We start from the raw sequence: 17429 nt of genomic DNA, 5'->3' as shown, positions 1-17429 counted from the left end.
CTGTGTGTGTGTGTGTGTGTGTGTGAGAGAGTCCCTGTGTGTGTGTGTGTGTGTGAGAGAGTCCCTGTGTGTGTGTGTGTGTGTGAGAGTGTCCCTGTGTGTGTGTGTGTGTGAGAGAGTCCCTGTGTGTGTGTGTGTGTGTGAGAGTGTGTGTGTGTGTGTGTGAGAGTCCCTGTGTGTGTGTGTGTGAGTGTCCCTGTGTGTGTGTGTGTGTGAGAGAGAGTCCCTGTGTGTGTGTGTGTGTGTGGAGAGAGTCCCTGTGTGTGTGTGTCCGTGTGTGTGTGTGAGAGAGTCCCTGTGTGTGTGTGTGTGTGAGTCCCTGTGTGTGTGTGTGTGAGAGTCCCTGTGTGTGTGTGTGTGTGTGAGAGTCCGTCTGTGTGTGTGTGTGTGTGAGAGTGTCCGTCTGTGTGTGTGTGTCCGTCTGTGTGTGAGAGTGTCCGTCTGTGTGTGTGTGTGTGTGTGTGTGTGTGTGTGTGTGTGAGTGTCCCTGTGTGTGTGTGTGTGTGAGAGAGTCCCTGTGTGTGTGTGTGTGTGTGAGAGAGTCCCTGTGTGTGTGTGTGTGTGTGTGTGTGAGTGTCTGTGTGTGAGAGTGTCTGTGTGTGTGAGTGTGTGTGTGGCCGTCTGTGTGTGTGTGTGTGTGTGTGTGTGTCTGTGTGTGAGAGTGGCCGTCTGTGTGTGTGTGTGTGTGAGAGTGTCTGTCTGTGTGTGTGTGTGAGAGTGTCTGTCTGTGTGTGTGTGAGAGTGTCCGTCTGTGTGTGTGTGAGTGTCCGTCTGTGTGTGAGAGTGTCCGTCTGTGTGTGAGAGTGTCTGTCTGTGTGTGAGAGTGTCCGTCTGTGTGTGAGAGTGTCCGTCTGTGTGTGAGAGTGTCCGTCTGTGTGTGTGAGTGTCCGTGTGTGAGTGTCTGTGTGTGTGTATGTGTGAGAGTGTCTGTGTGTGAGAGAGTGTCTGTGTGTGTGTGTGTGTGTGAGAGAGTGTGTGTGTGTGTCTGTCTGTGTGTGTGTGAGAGTGTCTGTCTGTGTGTGTGTGAGAGTGTCTGTCTGTGTGTGTGTGAGAGTGTCTGTCTGTGTGTGTGTGAGAGTGTCTGTCTGTGTGTGTGTGAGAGTGTCTGTCTGTGTGTGTGTGAGAGTGTCTGTCTGTGTGTGTGTGAGAGTGTCTGTCTGTGTGTGTGTGAGAGTGTCTGTCTGTGTGTGTGTGAGAGTGTCTGTCTGTGTGTGTGAGAGTGTCTGTCTGTGTGTGTGAGAGTGTCTGTCTGTGTGTGTGTCTGTCTGTGTGTGTGAGTGTCTGTCTGTGTGTGTGTGAGAGTGTCTGTGTGTGTGTGTCTGTGTGTGTGTGTGAGAGTGTCTGTCTGTGTGTGTGTGTGAGAGTGTCTGTGTGTGTGTGTGTGTCAGAGAGTCTGTGTGTGTGTGTGTGTGTGTGTGTGTGTGTGAGAGTGTCTGTCTGTGTGTGTGTGAGAGTGTCTGTCTGTGTGTGTGTGAGAGTGTCTGTCTGTGTGTGTGTGAGAGTGTCTGTCTGTGTGTGTGTGAGAGTGTCTGTCTGTGTGTGTGTGTGAGAGAGTGTGTGTGTGTGTGTGTGTGTGTGTGTGTGTGAGAGAGAGTCTGAGTGTGTGGGTGCATGCGGTGGTGTGTCGGTGCGCGTGGGTCCGTCCACCCGTGCGTGTCTGTTTGAGTGAGTGAGTCCGTCCATGTGAGTTTGTTCGTCCGTGCTTTTGCATGTCAGTGTCCCCTTGCGAGTGAGTGCGTACGTCCGTTCTTGTCTGTGTGTGCGAGTGAGTGAGTCCCTGTGTCCCCGAGTGAGTGAGTCTATGCGTGTCCATGTGTGTGACTGAGTGAGTCCGTGCATCCCTGACTGAGTGAGTCTGTGCGAGAGTCTGTGCGAGAGTCTGTGCGAGTGAGTGTGCCCGAGCGAGTGTCCCCGTCCATTGTCCGTGCGAGCGAGTGTCCCCCGTGCGAGTGAGTCGGTCGGTTGGTGCGAGCGAGTCGGTCGGTCGGTTGGTGCGAGCGAGTCGGTCTGTCCGTGCGAGTGAGTGTCCCCCGTGCGAGTGAGTCGGTCTGTCCGTGCGAGTGAGTCGGTCTGTCCGTGCCAGTGAGTCGGTCTGTCCGTGCGAGTGAGTCGGTCTGTCCGTGCGAGTGAGTCGGTCTGTCCGTGCGAGTGAGTGTCCCCCGTGCGAGTGAGTGTCCCCCGTGCGAATGAGTGTCCCCCGTGCGAGTGAGTGTCCCCCGTGCGAGTGAGTGTCCCCCGTGCGAGTGAGTGAGTCCGTTCTACTGGTGTCCTGTGGGGAATTTAATGGGCCTCCTGTTTGCTGCATCTGCATCTCACTGTCAAACTCCACAGTACAGCTTGTGTGTGTGTTTGGCCAGGTCATTCAGGGCTGTGTGTGTGGGCTTGGAGCTGATAAGCTGTTTACTAAAACTAGCAATTAAAAGTTGATCAAGCTGTCAATTCAAATGGAATGAAATGGAACTGAAAAGTAATTAAAAGCATAGTGTGCAAACAACAACTTTCTTTTAGCTCCCCATTACCAATGCACATCATTTAATTAGTTTAGCAGTTTTCACCCTGACTTATACAGTCAATATATGCTTACACGTATACAGTAGCCACACACCTTTGCACAGGTGATAGTCCATGTTTACATTTTTAGGTGAGCAGGTACAGTGCATTTGGAAAGTATTCAGACCCCTTTTTCCACATTTTGTTACATTACAGACTTAGTCTAAAATTAATTAAATTTACTTTTTTCCTCATCAATCTACACACACTACCCCATAATGACAAAGCAAAAACAGGTTGTTAGATTTTTTTGCAAATGTATCACAAACAAAATATCAATACCTTATTTATATAAAGTATTCAGACTCTTTGCTATTGAGTTCAGATGCATCCTGTTTCTATTGATCATCCTTGAAATGATTCTACAACTTGTTTGAAGTCCACCTGTGGTAAATTCAATTGATTCGACATGATTTGGAAAGGCACACACCTGTCTATATTAGGTCCCACAGTTGACAGTGCATGTCAGAGAAAAAAACAAGCCATGAGGTCGAAGAAATTGTCCGTAGAGCTCTGAGACCGAATTGTGTCGAGGCACAGATCTGGGGAATGGTACCAAAAAGATTCTGCAGCATTGAAGGTCTACAAGAACACAGTGGCCTCCATCATTCTTGTATGGAAGAGGTTTTGGAACCACCAAGACTCTTCCTAGATCTGGCCGCCCGGCCAAACTGAGCGATCGGGAGAGAAGGCGGCAGGTAGTCTAGTGGTTAGAGCGTTGGACTAGTAACCAAAAGGTTGCAAGATCGAATCTCCGAGCTGACAAGGTAAAAATCTTTCGTTCTGCCCCTGAACTAGGCAGTTAACCCACCATTCTTAGGCCGTCATTGAAAATAAGAATATGTTCTTAACTGACTTGCCTAGTTAAATAAAGGTAAAATAAATAACAAGGGCCTTAGTCAGGGAGGTAACCATCTCTACAGCACTCCACCAATCAGGCCTTTATGGTGGAGTGGCCAGACGGAAGCCATTCCTCAGTAAAAGGCACATGACACCCCACTGCCAAAAGGCAGCTAAAAACTAGTCAGGATCGAGGGAAAAATGAACAGAGCAAAGTACGGAGATCCTTGATGAAAACCTTCTCCAGAGCGTTCAAGACCTCAGACTGGGGGCGAAGGTTCACCTTCCAACAGGACTATGACCCTAAGCACAATGTCCTTGAGTGGCCCAGCCAGAGCCTGGACTTGAACCCAATCGAACATCTCTGTGCAGCGACGCTCGCCATCCAATCTGACGGAGCTTAAGAGGATCTGCAGAAGATAATAGGAGAAACTCCCCAAATACAGGTGTGCCAAGCTTGTGGAATTTCTGTCAAAGGTGCTTCAACCTGTTTTTGCTTTCTCTTCATGGCGTATTGTGTGTAGATGAATTAGGGGGGGGAATGATTTAATCCATTTTAGAATAGGTCTGTGAAGTAACAAAATGTGGAAAAGTCCAGATGTCTGAATACTTTCCAAATGCACTGTGTTAAACTAGGACAGGGAGGCAATTGGACAGACTGCTTGGTAGGTGTTTTAGATTTAGCTGTAGAATAATTTACTGGGATCTTTGAGTGTCTAATTAGTGAGTTTAGAGTGGCTGGTGGATTGGTTCTATATTGCCAGTTTATTCCCAATCAGCCTGGTTGGCACATTTGGCCGTAGGCTGTGCTAGCACTCTAATAATGAGCCTGCTTGCTTCCATCGCACTCACTACACAGTACAGACTGGGAAATATATATATATATACACACACACACACACAGAGACTACACACACAGACAGTACTGACTGGGATTGGGAAACACAGACAACACACACACACATGTTCTGGGCCTGGATTGGTTCGATACTCCCACAAAATCTGTGGCGAGCACGTTCCATCCAAACAGTGTTCACGGTATGGTTCTCTACATCTGGAACTAACAATGTTTTTAGTCAGGGGTTAGGCACATGGGTGTATCAGAATGTAAAGTGATGTTTTTGGTTGGAATTAGTCAGTTGTACATGATGATGATGAATAGGTGGCGACGAAGCTTGAATGAGGCAGTCGTATCTAGGACATTTTTTAGATTGTCCCTTCAAATGGAATTTTGGTTTAAAAAAAATCCAAAACATATTTGTGGTCAAACACGTTTTAAAGTGAGCAGAGGTTCGGGAGAGAAGGGCTTTCATAAATGTTATGTTTCTGCTCCCAGCCCCCTCTGGACCTTTCCCATTCCTCCACTCACATCAGCAGCACCTGATTGACATCCTGGGGAGAACCCTTTGATACCTGCATGGGTCTGTCTTTGTGGGGGAGTAGGGCTGGGACATTCCAGTAACTTCACCCAAATTCACAGGTTTTCCAGAAATCCCAGTTGGAGGATCCCAAGAACATTCCAACCACGGTTTCTGGAAAACCTGGGGATTTTGGGAAAGTTACTAAGATTTTTCAACCACAGGGGTGAGAAAAACAGGAACCTGAGATTGGTTCTGGAGGTGTGTTCTCTTTTTGAATGCCTGGGGCATTAAGTGTGTTTAAGACTTGTCATTGTAATTGAGTTGGAATCTTGCCTAGTGATGTCAAATGGATTTTGTTACTCAAAGTTTGGCCTTTAGCTCATAGAAACAATGTGATAATCCCAGAGTGCACACTGATGGACTGATCGCAGTCCTGTTCATAAACTCAGTCACAGGGAATAACTCCAACAAACTGAGGCCAGTTGATAAAACAACCATGTAGAATGTTCTTCTCTTAAACGTGAGTTGTGGTGTCTACTGTTGGTAGTTTCTCTTAACCACATCTAACTGTAGGCCGTCATTGTAAATAAGAATTTGTTCTTCACTGACTTGCCTAGTTAAATAATGGTTAAATAAAAACATTTAAACTGTTAGCTGTATTTGTGGCGTTTCACTTATTGCTGAAGATGTATAACCATGCTGGTGTTTGTTGCTTGGAGACAGGGATTTTTAATGAAATGAATGTTAACAGCTGCATATGGTAGTATCTCAAGTAGCCTACAGTAACGTTACCTCTTCAGTGAGTTACTGCTGCTTGGACCCCGGAGACGACTCCTGGCAGGGACAGCTGCATCTCCTATTGGAAGATTTACAGTGCATACATCTGATTAACAATGAAGCCAGCCAGAGACGTTTTAAGAAATGAAGAAGAAAATGTATAAACAAAGCACTGAAGATTTAAGTAGATTATTAAAGGATGGCAACATCATATTTACAACATGTATGCATTAGCTCAAGGTGAATATTGGGGCAGGCATACATTTGCATGAATTAGCATGTTTAAGAAGTTCGGGACGCTGGCTCCTCGTTATCTACAGACAAAGTCGATAAATCAAAACAAAAGGGGGTCTAGCTGCTTAAAGTGAACGTGTTTGCCACAGCGACACATTGTGTGTTTGAGTCCTGGCAATTGTGTGTGTGTGTGTGTGCAGGAGCCGTGCGGAAGAGGGTGAAACTGTGCCGCTCCTAATTCAGAAATGCATATTTATAAATTGGTTGGTGCTCTCAGGACTTTGCCTTGGGGGAAATAATTGGTTGGACAGGAGGACGCTCCACTCGCCAGGGAGAGAGGATGAGAGGAAATCAGCCCTACAGTCATTTAGACGAGAGAGAAAGAGTACAAAACAACACACTGCACTAATATCCATTCCTTTACTCGCTTAGTTTAAAGATCTGTCAAGATGGTGTGTATAGTATTGTCTTTCTCTCTTTTGCCCTCTTTCTTTTTTTTCTCTCTCTGCCTCTCTTTGTATTTCTCTCTCTGGCTGTCTCTCTCTCTCTGAATGAATGAACAAAAATATAAATGCAACAATTTAATAATTTTATAGTTTTATAGACTTATAGTTAATTGAAGGAAATCTGTCAATTGAAATAAATAAATTAGGCCCTAATCAATGGATTTCACATGACTGGGGAAGGGCGCAGCAATGGGTGGGCCTATGCTCTTCCAGGCCACAATCATCCTTCAGGGCCAGGGACTCTAATAAAGTTGGGCATTAATAATTTAACCACCTCCTGCCTTCATCAGAGTTGGGTTGTCCCATTGCTGCGCCAATCAGAATTCGAGCGAGAGAGGGCTAGCCAACTAGCTGTCAGTCAGAGGCTCCTGCTACTCCACCGTTCGTTCTTTCGCCCAGTGCCATGTTGAAACCACAATCATCCTTCAGCCTTCCACCGGCTTAAGTGGACTCTAATAAAGTTGCTCTTTGATGCATTAATAATTTAACCACCTCCTGCCTTCATCAGAGTTGGGTTGGGTTGTCAGGGCCTCGGGGCTGACTCCTGCCTTCATCAGAGTTGGGTTGTCAGGGCCACGGGGCTGACTCCTGCCTTCATCAGAGTTGGGTTGTCAGGGCCACGGGGCTGACTCCTGCCTTCATCAGAGTTGGGTTGTCAGGGCCTCGGGGCTGACTCCTGCCTTCATCAGAGTTGGGTTGTCAGGGCCTCGGGGCTGACTCCTGCCTTCATCAGAGTTGGGTTGGGTTGTCAGGGCCACGGGGCTAACTCCTGCCTTCATCAGAGTTGGGTTGGGTTGTCAGGGCCACGGGGCTAACTCCTGCCTTCATCAGAGTTGGGTTGTCAGGGCCACGGGGCTAACTCCTGCCTTCATCAGAGTTGGGTTGTCAGGGCCACGGGGCTGACTCCTGCCTTCATCAGAGTTGGGTTGTCAGGGCCACGGGGCTAACTCCTGCCTTCATCAGAGTTGGGTTGTCAGGGCCACGGGGCTAACTCCTGCCTTCATCAGAGTTGGGTTGTCAGGGCCACGGGGCTAACTCCTGCCTTCATCAGAGTTGGGTTGTCAGGGCCACGGGGCTAACTCCTGCCTTCATCAGAGTTGGGTTGTCAGGGCCACGGGGCTAACTCCTGCCTTCATCAGAGTTGGGTTGTCAGGGCCACGGGGCTGACTCCTGCCTTCATCAGAGTTGGGTTGTCAGGGCCACGGGGCTAACTCCTGCCTTCATCAGAGTTGGGTTGTCAGGGCCACGGGGCTAACTCCTGCCTTCATCAGAGTTGGGTTGTCAGGGCCACGGGGCTGACTCCTGCCTTCATCAGAGTTGGGTTGTCAGGGCCACGGGGCTGACTCCTGCCTTCATCAGAGTTGGGTTGTCAGGGCCACGGGGCTGACTCCTGCCTTCATCAGAGTTGGGTTGGGGCCACGGGGCTGTCATCAGGGCCTCGGGGCTGACTCCTGCCTTCATCAGAGTTGGGTTGTCAGGGCCACGGGGCTGACTCCTGCCTTCATCAGAGTTGGGTTGTCAGGGCCACGGGGCTGACTCCTGCCTTCATCAGAGTTGGGTTGTCAGGGCCACGGGGCTAACTCCTGCCTTCATCAGAGTTGGGTTGTCAGGGCCACGGGGCTAACTCCTGCCTTCATCAGAGTTGGGTTGTCAGGGCCACGGGGCTGACTCCTGCCTTCATCAGAGTTGGGTTGTCAGGGCCACGGGGCTGACTCCTGCCTTCATCAGAGTTGGGTTGTCAGGGCCACGGGGCTGACTCCTGCCTTCATCAGAGTTGGGTTGGGTTGTCAGGGCCACGGGGCTGACTCCTGCCTTCATCAGAGTTGGGTTGTCAGGGCCACGGGGCTGACTCCTGCCTTCATCAGAGTTGGGTTGGGTTGTCAGGGCCACGGGGCTAACTCCTGCCTTCATCAGAGTTGGGTTGTCAGGGCCACGGGGCTGACTCCTGCCTTCATCAGAGTTGGGTTGTCAGGGCCACGGGGCTGACTCCTGCCTTCATCAGAGTTGGGTTGGGTTGTCAGGGCCACGGGGCTGACTCCTGCCTTCATCAGAGTTGGGTTGGGTTGTCAGGGCCACTGGGCTGACTCCTGCCTTCATCAGAGTTGGGTTGTCAGGGGGCCATCAGGGGGTTGTCTGACTCCTGCCTTCATCAGAGTTGGGTTGGGTTGTCAGGGCCACTGGGCTGACTCCAGAGTTGGGTTGTCAGGGCCACGGGGCTAACTCCTGCCTTCATCAGAGTTGTCAGGGCCACTGCCTTCATCAGAGTTGGGTTGGGTTGTCAGGGCCACGGGGCTGACTCCTGCCTTCATCAGAGTTGGGTTGGGTTGTCAGGGCCACGGGGCTGACTCCTGCCTCTTCTCTCCTCTTTGGCCCCTGTCCCTGGATGACACGCAGCACTCAAATTCTTTATTTTTCTGAGTGTCAGAGCAAAACTGGGAGGAAGAGTAGAGTGATGACATATTTTTAATGAATCCTTAAATAAATTATATTGCTGTCTAAGCTCAAGACATCCCAATCCACTCTGAGAGAGAGACTGAGTGAGAGAGAAAGAGTTGAGAGAGAGAGCATGAAGTAAAAGAAGTATAGCGTGAGTGAGAGGGAGTGAGAGGGAGATTGATGGACAGATGGGGACAGAGCACACACCTGGACCTGCAGTTCTGTGTCTCTTTCCCTAGGAGTGAGGGTGGCCGGAGCAGTTAACTGCCCACTCTGACGGCTGAATGTCTGTGTGTGTCCGAGTAGTGGGCGGTCGACTGGTCACGGATGCTGTCTTTCAGAAGGGCCATTTCTCTCCTTATCAACGTCGGTCGCCGGAAGATTGAGGCCTGTCTGTCACCCACGCTCTGTTACCATGGAGAAGTCAAGCGAGAAGTCAAGCGCTGGGCAGGTTGATTGACATCTGTTCCCACCACTCAGGATTTAACCTCTCTCCTACTGGCAGTCAAACGCCTCCCACATCCTGTCTGCAGCCACCCACTAGGCAATAGTAAATCATCCCCCATATAGCAGGGATCATCAACTAGATTCAGCCGCTGGATAATTTTTTTCTTGAGCAGGGGGCCCAGGATATAATTGCAAATCATTTGTAGACTGAAAATTGACCACAAGAAGCCCAAACAGATATAATGTTTGACTAAAATAATAATTTCAGCCCTTTGCTTTCATTTATATACAATTAAGTGCCTATTGGGAATACTTGAACAGATTTCTTTAATTTAAAATAACTTCGAGCTAATTTCCTGGTGTTTTTGATCTTTTGTGTTCAACAAATAAAATTCCCCCAAAAAATGCTAATTTAAAAAAATTATTAATTTTTTGCACAGAAGACTGCCAGTTGGGAAACCTGTCCTATAATATGAGGGAAGTGGTCTGGCAATCAGTTGTAGATAGGTGTGTATGTGCGTGCGTGCGGCGGAGTGGTTTGTCAGTGTTCTCAATGTTCTTTCCACTATGTTACTCATCTAAAACCATTCAAATGTTCTGGTGACCCCCTCAATAAGGCCAACCAATGTTTGTCTTAACCCCGACCCCTAAACCAGTCAGCTGTGACCATCCCTCCCGTCTGCTCTGTCCTGACGTGTGTGTTAGACTTGTATCATCATGATCCCATGTCTGTCTTTGTAATGACTCCCATAATTACTCTGTGATTTTGAACCTTTTCTTATTATCTTCCTCCCTCTCACTCTCGCTGTCGTTCTCTGTTGCACCCTCTCGCTCTCTCGCTGTCGTTCTCTGTTGCACCCTCTCTCGCTCTCTCGCTGTCGTTCTCTGTTGCACCCACTCTCGCTCTCTCGCTGTCGTTCTCTGTTGCACCCTCTCTCGCTCTCTCGCTGTCGTTCTCTGTTGCACCCTCTCTCGCTCTCTCGCTGTCGTTCTCTGTTGCACCCTCTCTCGCTCTCTCGCTGTCGTTCTCTGTTGCACCCTCTCTCGCTCTCTCGCTGTCGTTCTCTGTTGCACCCTCTCTCGCTCTCTCGCTGTCGTTCTCTGTTGCACCCACTTTCGCTCTCTCGCTGTCGTTCTCTGTTGCACCCTCTCTCACTCTCTCGCTGTCGTTCTCTGTTGCACCCTCTCTCACTCTCTCGCTGTCGTTCTCTGTTGCACCCTCTCTCGCTCTCTCGCTGTCGTTCTCTGTTGCACCCACTCTCGCTCTCTCGCTGTCGTTCTCTGTTGCACCCTCTCTCGCTCTCTCGCTGTCGTTCTCTGTTGCACGCTCTCTCGCTGTCGTTCTCTGTTGCACCCTCTCTCGCTGTCGTTCTCTGTTGCACCCTCTCTCGCTCTCTCGCTGTTGTTCTCTGTTGCACTCTTGGTCTCTTTCTGTGTCGGTCTCTCTCTCTCGCTCTCTCTCTCTCATTCCCCCCAGATTGGTCAGTTGGTGTTTAAGGGGATGCAGCGTCTGAACAGGATCCAGTCCATAGTGTTTGAGACAGCCTACAACACCAATGAGAACCTGCTCATCTGTGCCCCCACCGGGGCCGGCAAGACCAACATCGCCATGCTGACAGTCCTCCATGAGATCAGACAGCACCTCCAACCTGGAGGGGTCATCAAGAAGGATGAGTTCAAGGTACCACTCAGCAAGACATACAAACATACAGTAGAACACATTTATTATTGGTTGTCCTTATAAAGCCACGCCCCCCACACACACACACACACACACACATGTTCTAATATACACACACATTCTAACACCACACACCCGATGCAAGCCAGTGACGATAGACACTTTTTCATACATTTCCATTCAACTTTCTTAATCTAAGTGGCCTGTTTCATATTTTTCAATAAATAGTGATTTATGCTGGTTGCCAGGGAACAAGTGATACTCTGCTGTACACTCATTTATCATGACTGTGACCTTTCACTTCCTCTCACTTTCTTTCTCTCCTTCTCCCCCCCGCTCTCCCTTTTCTCTCTTTATATATTTATCTCCCTCTCTCTTTCTCTCTCTCCTCTCCTACTCGCTCCCTCCCTTCCCTCCATCTCTCTCTCCCTCCCTCTGTAGATAGTGTATGTAGCTCCTATGAAGGCCCTGGCAGCAGAGATGACGAACTACTTCAGTAAGCGGTTGGAGCCACTGGGCATTGCTGTCAAAGAGCTCACTGGAGACATGCAGCTAACCAAAGGGGAGATCCTGCGTACACAGGTACTGTACGAACACACATGGGTGCGCAAGCACACACAGTTTCTGCGTAGGCTTTCCCTATGCTCCATTGGTCCAGAGTGTTGTGTTCTGCCTCACGACTGTTCGCGAGCGCCTCCCAGTGGTTGGCTTTCAGCTCAGCTCGGCTCACTGGAATACAGTAGCTCCGTACCCTCTTCACACTGAGCACGTTTACATGCGCTAATAATTTGATATTAAACAGATTATGACAGTAGGTCGGTTATGGCAATAGTCATGTAAGCACTTTACTCTGCTTATTTTAATCGGTCAAAATCATAGTAAGCATACACCGATTAAAACACCCGGTGTTCTGAGCAATCCTTTGAATTATTAGGACATGTAAATAAAAAATTTAAAAACACCTTAAATAATGTTATAGCACTGTATTTAAAAATGATTTTGCAAGAGTGATGTTACTGTTTTTTTGTCAGGAGTAGTGTAAAGCTTGCAGCCATCGGCACAGTGGAAACGCGTTCTCTGGAGTGATGAATCACACTTCACTATCTGGCAGTCTGATGAATAATCTGGGTTTGGCGGATGCCAGGAGAATGCTAACTGCCCGAATGCATAGTGCCAACTGTAAAGTTTGGTGGAGGCGGAATAATGGTCTGGGGCTGTTTTTCATGGTTCGGGCTAGGCCCCTTAGTTCCATTGAAGGCGAACCTTAATGCTACAGCAATGGCATTCTAGACGATTCTGTACTTCCAACTTTGTGGCAACAGTTTGGGGAAGGCCCTTTCCTGTCAGCATGACAATGTCCTGTCAGCACAAAGCGTGGTCCATACAAAAATGGTTTGTCGAGATCGGTGTGGAAGAACTTTACTGGCCTGCACAGAGCCCTGACCTAAACCCCATCGAACACCTTTGGGATGAATTGGAACGCCGACTGCGAGCCAGGCCTAATCGCCCAACATCAGTGCCCGACCTCACTATGCTGTTGTGTCTGTATGGAAGCAAGTCCCCGCAGCAATGTTCCAACATCTAGTGGAAAACCTTCCCAGACAAGTGGAGGCTGTTATAGCAGCAAAGGGGGGACCAACTCCATAGTAATTAGAGGTAAACATTCATTCAAACAGCACTTTCGTGCATTTTGCCAGCAGCTCTTCGTTGTGCGTCAAGCATTGCGCTGTTTATGACTTCAAACCTATCAACTCCCGAGATGAGGCTGGTGTGACCGAAGTGAAATGGCTGGCTAGTTATCGTGCGCTAATAGCGTTTCAAACTTCACTCGCTCTGAGCCTTGGAGTGGTTGTTCCCCTTGCTCTGCATGGGTAACGCTGCTTCGATGTGGTGGCTGTTGTCGTTGTGTTGCTGGTTCGAGCCCAGGGGAGGAGCGAGGAGAGGGACGGAGGCTATACTGTTAAACTGGCAATACTAAAGTGCCTATAAGAACATCCAATAGTCAAAGGGAAATGAAATACAAATGGTATAGAGGTAAATAGTCCTATAATAACTACAACCTAACTTCTTACCTGGGAATATTGAAGACTCATGCTAGAAGGAACCACCAGCTTTCATATGTTCTCATGTTCTGAGCACATATTGCCCTTTTACGTTCTTCTCCAACACTTTGTTTTTGCATTATTTAAACCAAATTGAACATGTTTCATTATCTACTTGAGGCTAAATTGATTTTATTGATGTATTATATTAAGTTAAAATATGTGTTCATTCAGTATTGTTGTAATTGTCATTATTACAAATACATTTTTTAAATTGGCCGATTAATCGGTATCGGCTTTTTTTTTGGTCCTCCAATAATCGGTATCGGTATCTGCATTGAAAAATCATAATTGGTCGACCTCTAATATTACTGCCCATGATTTTGGAATGAGATGTTCGACAAGCAGTTGTCCACATACACTACATGAACAAAAGTATGTTTGAATTCATCTATATTCCAACAGTGTGCAACAATTTATCATAACCATTACAGATAACTAATTACCAAATTGCCTCATATATTCAGTCAATAGAAAAACAAGTGCCATTTAAGATTAATTTATTGAAACCGTAAGATCAACTGGTTATATTATATCGTGGAACGCAATCTTCAAAAAGGTAGTAACCTTAGCAGTGGCGCTTGCTTATAGAAGCATGGCTGTGCAATGGCATAGCCTTGTTTTGTTAATTTAGCAGACAAGACACTCTTATTTCTCGAGCCCTTATCGCAGTCAATACACGCCTTTGTTATATAACAGAATAAAATATAACAGAATAGTGAGAAGTGATTATTTGAAACGAGGCTCAATTTGGCGAATTGGGAAAAAAAAGTGTGGGTTATTAAAAACGTGTTAATTAATAAGAAGGGACTAGAAGTGTCTTATGGTGAGCTACTGAGTGGCTAGGACAGGCAACCCAATACTATTGTGAGCTACTGAGTGGCTAGGACAGGCAAGCCCCATACTATTGTGAGCTACTGAGTGGCTAGGACAGGCAAGCCCCATACTATTGTGAGCTACTGAGTGGCTAGGACAGGCAAGCCCCATACTATTGTGAGCTACTGAGTGGCTAGGACAGGCAAGCCCCATACTATTGTGAGCTACTGAGTGGCTAGGACAGGCAAGCCCCATACTATTGTGAGCTACTGAGTGGCTAGGACAGGCAAGCCCCATACTATTGTGAGCTACTGAGTGGCTAGGACAGGCAAGCCCCATACTATTGTGAGCTACTGAGTGGCTAGGACAGGCAAGCCCCATACTATTGTGAGCTACTGAGTGGCTAGGACAGGCAAGCCCCATACTATTGTGAGCTACTGAGTGGCTAGGACAGGCAAGCCCCATACTATTGTGAGCTACTGAGTGGCTAGGACAGGCAAGCCCCATACTATTGTGAGCTACTGAGTGGCTAGGACAGGCAAGCCCCATACTATTGTGAGCTACTGAGTGGCTAGGACAGGCAAGCCCCATACTATTGTGAGCTACTGAGTGGCTAGGACAGGCAAGCCCCATACTATTGTGAGCTACTGAGTGGCTAGGACAGGCAAGCCCCATACTATTGTGAGCTACTGAGTGGCTAGGACAGGCAAGCCCCATACTATTGTGAGCTACTGAGTGGCTAGGACAGGCAACCCAATACTATTGTGAGCTACTGAGTGGCTAGGACAGGCAAGCCCCATACTATTGTGAGCTACTGAGTGGCTAGGACAGGCAAGCCCCATACTAATTGTGAGCTACTGAGTGGCTAGGACAGGCAAGCCCCATACTATTGTGAAGGACTTCATTCTTCCTGCTGCCACGGTTATGGCTGGGACAATTTGGCATGGAATGTAGCTTGTGTATCCCATCAGTTATATCTGTATTTATAGGCATTTATTTCTGTACACTCAGCATGCGTGTGTAGAGGGAGCGGTCGCAACGCAATTGAGTGAGTGAGGCACGGAGGGGAATGGGAATTTAGGGAGAACTGATTGATGCTTTTAGCGTGGTTTCTTTTTTGTTGTGCCCCACAAATGCTCATGTTCAAATGGAAAACTAGAGGCAAAGCAAATTAAAGTTGTCTTAAAAATAAAACTTAGACCACATACACTGAACAAAATTATAAACGCAATAAGATTTTAATGAGTTACAGTTCAAATAAGGAAATCAGTCAATTGAAATAAATGCATTAATCCATTATCTATGGATTTCACATGACTGGGAATACACATGTGACTCGTTTCAGGAAACTAGGAGTATGTCGCAGCCAATACCATTTGAATATAAACTCTTTTTAATCAAAATGAGTTTTTTGACAGAAATGCCTTCCGAAATGTGGATTTTCATCTTCTTTAATATCAAACATGTATTTTTTATTTCTTTTCTTTTCTAATTTATTTATTTATTTCACCTTTATTTAAACCAAGTTGAGAACAAGTTTTCATTTACAATTGCGACCTGGCCAAGATAAAGCAAAGCAGTTCGACAAACACAACAACACAGAGTTACACATGGAGTAAAACAAAAATACAGTCAATAATACAGTAAGTCTATATACAATGTGAGCAAGTGAGGTGATATAAGGGAGGTAAAGGCAACAAAAAAACGCCATGGTGGCGAAGTAAATACAAAATAGCAAGTAAAACACTGGAATGGTTGATTTGCAGTGGGAGAATGTGCAAGGTAGAGAGAAATAATGGGGTGCAAAGGAGCAAAATAAATAAATACAGTATGGAAAGAGGTAGTTGTTTGGGCTAAATTATAGATGGGCTATGTACATGTGCAGTAATCTGTGAGCTGCTCTGACAGGTGGTGCTTAAAGCTAGTGAGGGAGATATGTGTTTCCGGATTCAGAGATTTTTGTAGTTCGTTCCAGTCATTGGCAGCAGAGAACTGGAAGGAGAGGCGGCTAAAGGAAGAATTGGTTTTGGGGGTGACCAGAGAGATATACCTGCTGGAGCGAGTGCTACAGGTGGGTACTGCTATGGTGACCAGCAAGCTGAGATAAGGGGGGACTTTACCTAGCAGGGTCTTGTAGATGACCTGGAGCCAGTGGGTTTGGCGATGAGTATGAAGCGAGGGCCAGCCAACGAGAGCATACAGGTCGCAGTGGTGGGTAGTATATGGGGCTTTTGTGACAAAACAGATGGCACTGTGATAGACTGCATCCAATTTATTGAGTAGGGTATTGGAGGCTATTTTGTAAATGACATCGCCGAAGATGAGGATCGGTAGGATGGTCAGTTTTACAAGGGTATTTTTGGCAGCATGAGTGAAGGATGCTTTGTTGCGAAATAGGAAGCAAATTCTAGATTTAACTTTGGATTGGAAATGTTTGATGTGAGTCTGGAAGGAGAGTTTGCAGTCTAACCACACACCTAGGTATTTGTAGTTGTCCACATTTTCTAAGTCAGAACCGTCCAGATGTTGGACAGGCGGGAAGGTGCAGGCAGCGATTGGTTGAAGAGGATGCATTTAGTTTTACTTGTATTTAAGAGCAATTGGAGGCCATGGAAGGAGAGTTGTATTGCATTGAAGCTCGTCTGGAGGGTTGTTAACACAGTGTCCAAAGAAGGGCCAGAAGTATACAGAATGGTGTCGTCTGCGTAGAGATGGATCAGAGACTCACCAGCAGCAAGAGCGACATCATTGATGTATACAGAGAAGAGAGTCGGTCCAAGAATTGAACCCTGTGGAACTCCCATAGAGACTGCCAGAGGCCCGGACAACAGACCCTCCGATTTGACACACTGAACTCTATCAGAGAAGTAGTTGGTGAACCAGGCTAGGCAATCATTTGACAAACCAAGGCTGTCGAGTCTGCCGGTGAGGATGTGGTGATTGACAGTCGAAAGCCTTTTATCGATGGCGGTTAAGATATCGTTTAGGACCTTGACCGTGGCTGAGGTGCATCCATGAACAGCTCTGAAACCAGATTGCATAGCGGAGAAGGTATGGTGGGATTCAAAATGGTCGGTAATCTGTTTGTTGACTTGGCTTTCGAAAACCTTAAAGGCAGGGTAGGATAGATATAGGTCTGTAGCAGTTTGGGTCAAGAGTGCCCCCCCCCCCCCCTTTGGTCCTTCTGTAGCTCAGTTGGTAGAGCATGGCGCTTGTAAAGCCAGGGTAGTGGGTTCAATCCCCGGGACCACCCATACGTAGAATGTATGCACACATGACTGTAAGTCTCTTTGGATAAAAGCGTCTGCTAAATGGCATATATTATTATATTATTATTATGAAGAGGGGGATGACCGCAGCTGCTTTCCAATCTTTGGGAATCTCAGACGACACGAGAGGTTGAACAGGCTAGTAATAGGAGTGGCAACAATTTCGGCAGATCATTTTTAGAAAGAAAGGTCCAGATTGTCTAGCCCGGCTGATTTGTAGGGGTCCAGATTTTGCAGCTCTTTCAGAACATCAGCTGACTGGATTTGGGAGAAGGAGAAATGGGAAAGGCTTGGGTGAGTTGAATGGGGGGGTGCAATGTCATCTGTAAATACGAATACAATTGCTAAGTTACTAGCCTAGTTGGTTTAGCCACAGACAAAATACAGCAACTTTCCAGCTAGCCATGATT

At 47.3% G+C, this 17429-nt stretch overlaps 1 protein-coding gene across 2 annotated transcripts in view; it reads left to right on the top strand.

The window, feature by feature from the left end:
- ascc3 (activating signal cointegrator 1 complex subunit 3) overlaps positions 1-17429 on the top strand; it is a 186751-nt gene that overhangs the window by 54738 nt on the left and 114584 nt on the right. For both annotated transcript variants that reach the window (XM_046302709.1, XM_046302708.1), the window contains exons 10-11: positions 10629-10832; positions 11274-11414. In XM_046302709.1, coding sequence (XP_046158665.1) covers positions 10629-10832; positions 11274-11414 — 345 coding nt within the window. The remainder of the gene's footprint in view (positions 1-10628; positions 10833-11273; positions 11415-17429) is intronic.

This window comes from Oncorhynchus gorbuscha, linkage group LG15 (assembly GCF_021184085.1).
Source record: "Oncorhynchus gorbuscha isolate QuinsamMale2020 ecotype Even-year linkage group LG15, OgorEven_v1.0, whole genome shotgun sequence".
In the NCBI taxonomy this organism is placed as follows: Eukaryota; Metazoa; Chordata; class Actinopteri; order Salmoniformes; family Salmonidae; genus Oncorhynchus; species Oncorhynchus gorbuscha.
Note: the sequence above shows the minus strand (reverse complement) of the source record. Positions and strands in the feature narration are given on the sequence as shown.